We start from the raw sequence: 8,829 nt of genomic DNA on the forward strand, positions 1-8,829 counted from the left end.
ACACTCCACTCAACAAGAGCAGAACAATTCTCCTCAAGAGCACATGCAGCATCCTACAGGACAGACTATATGCTAGGCTAGAAAACAAGACTCAATATAAAGAAAGAATTGCAATCATACAGAGTATATTCTCTGACTACAATGTAAGTAAATTAGAAATAAATAACAAAAAGAAATTTGGAAAATTAACAAGTTTGGGCAAATTAAACAAAACAGTCCTAAATAATCAATTGGTAAAAGAAGAAACCACAAGAGAAATTAGAAAATATTTTCATGATGAAATACTTGATGTTTTCCCCTAAGATCAGGAATAAGCCACAGGATGTCTGCTTCCACCATTTCTATTAAACATTGTACTGGAGGTTTTAGCCAGGGCAATTAGACAAGAAAAGATATAAAAGTCATCCACATTGCAAAGAAAGAAGTAAAACTATTTCTATATGCAAATTATATGATCTTGATATACAAAATTCTAAGAAATCCACTAAAAATCTATTAAAACTGATAATCAAGCTCAACAGTGTTACAGGCTATAAGAGCAATATATAAAAATCGAGTGTATTTCTATACTCTAGCAATAAATGTATCTGAAGAATATAAGAAAACAATCCCATTTACAATAGAACAAAATGGAATAAAATACTTAGAAACAAATTTAACGAAAGAAGTACAATGTTTGTACTCTGAAAATTCTGAAATCCTATTGAAAGAAATTAAGGGTCTAAATAAGGGGAAAGACATCCCGTGTTCAAAGATCAGAAGACTTAAAATTGTAAAAGTACAATACTTCACAAATTATCTTCAGATCCAACATAGTCCCTATCAAAATCCAAGCTGAATTTTTGCAGAAAGTGAGTAGAATTGGAACCTTCATGCATTGCCAGTGGTGATGTAAAAAGTGCATCCAATCTGGAAAACAGTTTGACAGCTCCTCAAAAGTTAAACCTATAGAGTTGCCGTATCACCCAGCAACTCCAATCCTACATATATTCCCGAGGAAAATGACTGTGTCTACACAAAAATTTTTAAACAAATGTTCATAACAGCATTTTTATGATAGCCAAAAAGTGGAAACATCCCAAATGTCCATCGATTTATGAATGGATAAGTAAAATGTAGTATATCCACACAAAGTATAATCTTGGGAAATAAAAAAAATTTGAAGTATTGATACATGCTTCAACATCAATGAACCTTAAAAACGGTATTCTAAATGTCACAAAAGACTCCATTTAAAAGATTTCATTTATATTACGTGTCTAGAATAGACAAATCTATAGAGGAATAAAGTAGGTTAATCGTTGCTTAGGGCTGTGGAGTTTGGGGGGAAATACGCAGTGACTGCTAATGGGTACTTGGTTTCTTTTTGGGATGATAAGGATGTGCCAGAATTGATTGTATGATGGTTGCACAACTCTGTGAATATACTAAAAACTATTGAATTGTTCACTTTAAACGGGTGAATTTTATGGTAAATGAATTATATCTCAATAAAGCTCTTAAAATGTCTATAAATCACCTCTCTTCTCAGTGAAAATGACTTTGTATCATTTGCTTGTCAGAAATAGGCAAATGACCCAATGTTGAAATTATGATGTATTCGTTTGTTGCAAAATTTAAAGCTAGCAGATGAGTTGCTTTTCTGATGACCAGGAAATTAAACTTCATTTTAAAGTATAGTTGTATGTGTGTCCATATATTTCCATGCATGCTTTCCTAACAATATCACCTCAAATACATAAAACTCTACCTTCCTATTTCTCAAATATAATTGTGCAAAAGTATAATATATTTTAACTGTTAATGTCATAGGGACATTTTTAAGTGTCCTCTAAATGTAGAAAAGTAAATGGTTATTTAATGGAAAAGATTAGTCTTAATGAGAGTCAGTTCTTGTATGTCTTATTCTTTGGTTTTAGAAGTGATGGAATAACGACACGGACTCTATGTCCTGTTGAGCATTTATAGGATCATGAATTTCTATTTTTAATTTTTAAGATTGTTATGTCTTCTTAGAGAGTTGACCTTTTTATTACGCTAATATCCTTTATTGCAGCTAAAAACATTTCTTGCTCTAAAGTCAGCTTTTATGTTGCTATAGCTACTCTATTTTGCTAGTCTTTGTATGGTGTACTTATTGACAGTTGGTATCTATTGGCATTTGAAAACTTTACAGAAACCTTATAAAGTTTTAGAAAGTATTACAGTTTAAAGCTAAACACTTCGGATCTATAGTTTATGATTTACAATACTCTGATTTGTCATGATTTCAGAAAATGAGGACTACAGAAATCATTTATCTTTGAGATAATTACAGCTATATTTCATTCTTGAAACTAAAAGGCATATCTTAAAGTTCAATAAACTATGTTTCCAAATTAACCTAATTTATTCTTAGATTTATTCTCAGATTAATTAGATTCTTAACCAAATGATTAGCTATAATTGGTTAGTTCATCATATATTTCTATGACTGGTTTTCCCACTCATTTTACTCATGTCCTCTCTTTGTCCTAGTTAGGAGCCGTATTTCAACTGACTTGTGTGTATAGATGAATGACCATAGTTTCCATTTATAGTCACAAACACAATTAAAAATATCTACATTTGGAGACTAGCCAGAGTATCTTAATTATAAAAATGAGATCCCATCCACCCACTCCTGCTTATTTATGTTTCTCTAGGAATTATTTCTTGACAAACCAAGTACCAGTTGTGAAAATATTGGAAGTCTCTGATATCTTTATATATAATTAACTTTTCTTGTAACAATATGATTTATTTTAAGTAGCTAATAAAGTATGTGTTTGGAATATAAATTTTATCATTTGTTTCCCACCCTAACAGCTGCAGAAATAACTGTTCAACCGACTGTGGAAGAGGCCTCGGACAACTGCACTCAAGAATGTCTCATCTTGGGCCATTCCGATGCCTGCTGGATGCCAGCTTCTCTGACCCATTCCAGCCCTTCACAGGTACAGGCCTCTGCTCTATGCCACAGCTCACCCCTGACGCAGACCTCTGCTCGCCGCCACAGCCCACCAGTGACACAGACCATTGCTCTCTGCCACAGTCCTCCGGTGACCCAGGCTATCGCCCTGTGCCACAGCCCTCCACCAGCACAGGCCTCTGCTCTCCACCACAGTTCGCCTCTAGCGCAGGCTGCTGCCCTCCATCGCAGCCCTGCACGGCCACCAATGGGTCTGCAGCAAGGTTGGGGGCAAGGTGCTGGACCTGACGGACTACTTTCTCTTGATCAAGGAGTGCAAAGTAGTACAAGACCTCAGTTTTACACCATGTCTGAAAGACTTCATCCTAGTGACGATTCAATTAAAGTCATTCCCTTGACAACTTTCACCCCAGGGCAACAAGGCAAATCCTCCAGGGGTGATTCTCCTATTATGCAAGAACATCCCTTGTAAGGCTAACACGGCCACTTCACATTTTCCAACAGGATGCAGATAATCAAAGTTTAAGATCCAATGTCAATGAATATTCCAAATTGTTAGGTTTGTAAATATCTATGTAAATAGAAACAGATACCAGAATAAAGTCAGAGCTAGACCCTTAGTCAAAAGTTAAAAATAAACTTACAATTTGTTTAATTCAGAATGTGGATTTAAAAAGAAAAGAAAAAATTCACACCCCTTTGTACAGAAAGGCTTATCATGACAGATATCAGTATGTAGCATATATTATTTCTGATGCATTGTAAATTTTTTCATTCATTTTTACCAACATGTGCAAAATTACTGATTTTTTCCATTCTGATTTTTGTGGACCCAGTATGTAGCAAATGGAAAACTAGCAAATTACTGATTTTCCAGGAGTAGCTTTAGTTCATCTAAACTTTTGTTCAGATAACATTAGAAGGTATAAGTACAGTAGCATTTGTTTGTCTTTTTGTTTGACATTTGTCTCCAGTTTTGTGTTGTTAGTCTTTCTACAAAAATGCACATTAGGGAGTGTAAATATCTCTTACATTTTTTGTCTACCTGTGTTTTTATGTTTTCCACCTTTATTTCAAGAATATATTGCTCATATAATTTGTATATATGTTTTCAGTAAAGAACATATATAAACTGTACAGATTTATGTCGATAAGCTATTTCTCTACTCTTTAGTAGAGTTCGAGACACTGAAGTGCAATAACTGTGCCCAAGTTAAGCAACTATCAGCTAACAAGGGCCTCTTTTTGTTTTAAATTCACCTTTGTAGTTTAGTGTAAAGGGCATCAGAAATCATATTGTATCTGCCATGTTAAGCCTGTATTCCACTATTAATTGGGCCTTCATCTTCTGGAATTTGTATATAACAGCCTAGAAATTCACAAGGAAGGTGGACGTATTCGGTGCAGGATTCATGTACAGCTGCGACTGTAAACTGCTGTTTTCTAGAGAGTATCAGGAAGATTTAAATGTTGATTTGACAGCTGACTTGGCTGATAGCAAAAGATGTTAAGTAAAAAGAATAAACAAATAAATACAACTGTATATATAACCACATACTAAACCTATAAGACTAAGGGATTTTTGTCATTCTAGCTCAACTTACTGAAGAGAACCACTGATAACAAGATAAAAGGAAGGAACTTTCCAAGAGACGTAAATATAAATCTACATCAAACGTGTTACAGTACAGAATTTTAAGGAGATGTGCAGAGGGAGAAATGAGGTTCACGACTGCGTCTTGGGGTGGATAAGAAATACCCCAATAAACACACATATGAAAAACCAACAAAATCTCATATATGAAACAAAATATGTCCTTCTAAGCAAAGAATACAACAGTATTCCAAGGGAACACTAGTTTCCTTCTGTTGCCTGTTTTTAATTTTCCCTTTTTGCCCTCTTAACTGGCCATGATCTTCTATGTGCACATTTCACCAATTTACAGAAAAACCACCAACTTAATTTTCCTCCATAGCAAAACTGAGAAAATGTCTTGTTTCAGTATTACACTAAACCACGAGACAATTGATGTTTTAGTTGGGGTGGGGGGGGAGTGAATATTCTTGATTAAATTAGACGTAGACTTTGTAATGTGTAACTTGAAGATATGTAATTTATGATTAAACTGTGTGTAAATGTTGTAATATAAACTGTGGTAAATGTATAATTTCATTGGTGAAGGTTTCCACTGAATGTTGAGAAAGCTTCTCTTCATGTGCCCAGCAGGTTACGTAGCGTTCTGAGAAAATATTGTTCCCATTGTGAAGCTCTCTAAATCATATTGGATTTGGTGTGTAGAATAACTTCTTAACTTTTAACTACTAGAGTTTAATTAGTGAAATTTCAAATTAATTAATATTATTAATCTTTTTCTCCTTTATCTTTGTTAATGTTCAAAGGGATTTGGAGTGTACTGGTATTCCAGGTGCATGTAAATTCTGAAGGACTGATGATATTTGAAAGTGTATTGAAATATGACCATGTATATGTGTTAATATTATTGTTGCTATTGTTGATGATGAAGATTGTAAACCTGGGGAAGATAAACCCAGAATGACAAAATCAGCGCTTCCAGTAGATTTTAGAATGCTTTTTCTCTAAAAGCTTGCAAAGGTAATGTAAGTCAGAATTTTTCCTTCTATTTTAGTTATTTCCACATTTTTCCTCTCCACAGTTTTAGTTAAGATCTACACACACAAAAATAAATAAATAAAAAGCAGATAAAAAGGAGAAACTGAAAGACTATTAAATAATGTGTCAAGAATATGAATGGTTACCATCTATGTTAGTGAAAATCAGAATAGGAACCCAAGTTAGATATTTGAGAATTTTTTTCTGGTAGTGTGATTTATTGAGTTATAAGGGTGGCTCTTAAATCCTCATATCTAAAAATTCGTGAAGTTTTGATACCTTTCCTAGAGATATAGGAATGAACAAATATGCTTTTATTGCCCTTTCTAACTCTGATTATATAGTCAGACTTAGATTGTGTTTAGAATATTAAATGACTGGGCACCCTCTTCTGGGTTTGCACCAGAGAGGCTTTGAATGGAAGCAGGCTAGAAGTAGCCAAAGAGGCAAGGGGTGTGAGCCCAGTTATTCTCCCCTACGCATTCTCTTTCTAAGCTTCCACCAGGTCTGGCCTTGGCAACCTGTAACTTCCAAGGCTTCAGATCCGATGAGATCTTTCTCATCACATTACAAATTCTTTCTTTGAATGGATGGACAGAGCTCTAGGTTGATAAAGCTCACAGGTGGCTCTTCTGATGTGCAAAACTTTAGTCCTGACCTACAAAAAGTCTTATTCTACCATCAATCAAAAATATTTCCCTTGAAAAAAGAAAGATTTTAGTTTGAAATTAAAACTTGAAATTGAAAGACGAGTATGATGATAATACATTCAGTAAGACTGGTTATTCTATTTTGTGGCCATGTTCAATTACATGTGATTATTAATTTACTAGCTATAGCGTTAATATACCACGTTTGTAAGTATGTATTCAAGCACTATGTATCCTATATGCTATGTGCATACACATTTTTTTCTTGAACTTTATCTTCAAATTTTAGCTAATACTGTGTCGATGTATTAAAAACAAACTTACATATGATACAAACAATGTAATAAATTTGAGAGTACATTTTGTGTAATTTCATTTAGTTATTTAATGTTTTGTTTTTGGTAATGTAAATTTGGTTAGAAAAAATGGTTGTTAAATGATTAGTGCTATTGTGTATTGGTGACAGTTTTGAAGAGCCTCTGCCTTCCCAGACTAATACTTGTCACACACTTTCATTAAAATGGAGAAAAATAGACTAAAAGATCACAAACTGTGCAGTCCTTAAAATGTAATCATGTCACACACACACACAAAAGTCCTTTCCAGTCATGGGAAAATTAAGTAAGTTTCGCCCACATGTATATTCAACATTAGTTTTTTATTGTTTATGTTAAGGCTGAAAGTGCGTATATTTCCTAATACATGTTTAATGAATACTAGTTGTTTAGGCTTTTCCTTTTTACACTCTGATTTATATTTTCCGTGTGGTTATCATTTCTTGTCTTTCTTCTTTCATATTTGTTCCAAACCAAATTCAGAATTTTGTTTGGATAAGCTTTTTATCGCAATCATCAGACACTATTTTGGCTATTTCCAACTGGCACAATTGCCCTGGAAAACATGGGAGCAAGAGAAGCTGAACTATATCTGGACAGGAACCTTTTTACGTTACGTGCCAATTACCACACCAGAGCAATTTTATGCAGAGGCCTTAAAATATTCATTCATAGTAGCTTTCTTACACTAACCATTCATGTGCTTTAGGTAAACATGATTTTTAAAAGCAGTGCAAGTTGACAACAGCAGAAGTAGTAATGAAAAGGCTACTCAGAAAAATGTGTGTGCACAAATGAAAATAAAATGAAGGCAATTGTTTAGTGATTGTATGTGATACTTTTAGGAATAAAATGTGTGAAATTTGCACTGTCCCTGCTTAAAGTACTTGGAATTTTATGAAATATGTATTTATGTTTGTATTTTTGGAAGATTCCTCCTCTGTGACATCATACAGCATCTGAAAGTGAACAGTATCCCAAGCAGCTCTAGCCATGCTTTGGAAGTGAGAAGATTGGCTATTGGGTGGCCCAGGATGGCAGTATGTAGTCCAGTGGCAAGTGTGTGTTAATTGTTCTATTTCAGGTTCTGTATTGCATGTTTTCTTATTCATTAATATAAGTATTAATAAAGTTATGAGAAATAAAGTTGCATTTTTATTGTGTGCATTTCTTAATTCAGAAGTCAAAGGTTTTATTTCATTTTAAATTGGTTTTTAAATTCATACCGAGTAAAATCCAGCTGTTTGGTGGTACATTTCTACGAGTTAGCTTACTTTTTTGTTTACTCTGATAATCTCTTCAGTATAATTCTTTGAATTGAACATCATTTCACTCACTTTTCCAAGTTGATGAACAACATTGTAGTGTTCTGGAACATTTATTTTGCATCTTTCAAGACAAACTTAAGAGATATTTATTTATTCCAGAATAGGTCTATGGTCTCACTTAATGTAAAAGCCATCTAAGGATTTCTCTGTACAATCCTTGAGGATCCAAATGAAATGTTTCTGGAGAATGTTGATAATATTTGTGGAACAAAATAATTTTGCTCCTGGCTTCACTTTCGCTTTGGCAAAATGCAAAGAATCCCAGTAGTTTGCAACCTCCCAAGCTGCACAGGATCACTAAGTACCCAGCTGCATTTGGCATTGGTATTAGTCCTGAAATTTGATTAAGAGTTATGGAGCACATAATCTAGCTTTTTGTCTTCTTTCTTTGCTCACCCATCTTTCTATTACTGTGATATTAATTTGCTCATTCTTACTAAAGGTTAGCTGATGATGGAAAAAAATCCAAAATTTAAATCAAGCAAAAATGTAACCTCTGGCAAAAGGAGATTGGAGTTTTAGAAATATAATGCATGCATAGGTTAATTCATGTTATTTCTCATCCTGACTCCAGCCATTTGGGAAAAAATACAAGCTGTAGTGAGTAATAGGTAGATTGGGAGTCACCAAGTTATGTATAGACATTGTCATAATAACTTTGGCATGAACTCTAAAAACGTGAAAAAGTGAATATGATGAATACATACTCTGAATGGGGGATAAGTGCCCTACTGGAAAAGAATGCTGAAAATGTCTAATATTTCAACAAGTGGAAAAATTAGTGAGCTCATATTTAGTTTTATTAAAAACGTTACTGTACTTGCCAGACCTAGTCATACTGATTTATAAAATAAATTGTTAACGGTGTAATGGAAATGGCTTCAAACAAAACAAACAAAAAATGACCATGAAACAGGCAAGTAGGTTCAGAGTT

General features: G+C 33.9%; 1 protein-coding gene across 8 annotated transcripts in view; it reads left to right on the forward strand.

Annotated features, from left to right (window-relative positions):
* PCDH11X (protocadherin 11 X-linked) overlaps positions 1-7,713 on the forward strand; it is a 667,170-nt gene extending 659,457 nt beyond the window's left edge. For all 8 annotated transcript variants that reach the window (XM_023633704.2, XM_070258690.1, XM_070258691.1 and 5 more), the window contains one exon: positions 2,848-7,713. In XM_023633704.2, the coding sequence (XP_023489472.1) occupies positions 2,848-3,422 (575 nt within the window). In that variant the 3' untranslated portion in view covers positions 3,423-7,713. The remainder of the gene's footprint in view (positions 1-2,847) is intronic.
* Positions 7,714-8,829: the final 1,116 nt, after the last annotated feature.

Source organism: Equus caballus, chromosome X (genome assembly GCF_041296265.1).
Source record: "Equus caballus isolate H_3958 breed thoroughbred chromosome X, TB-T2T, whole genome shotgun sequence".
Taxonomy (NCBI): Eukaryota; Metazoa; Chordata; class Mammalia; order Perissodactyla; family Equidae; genus Equus; species Equus caballus.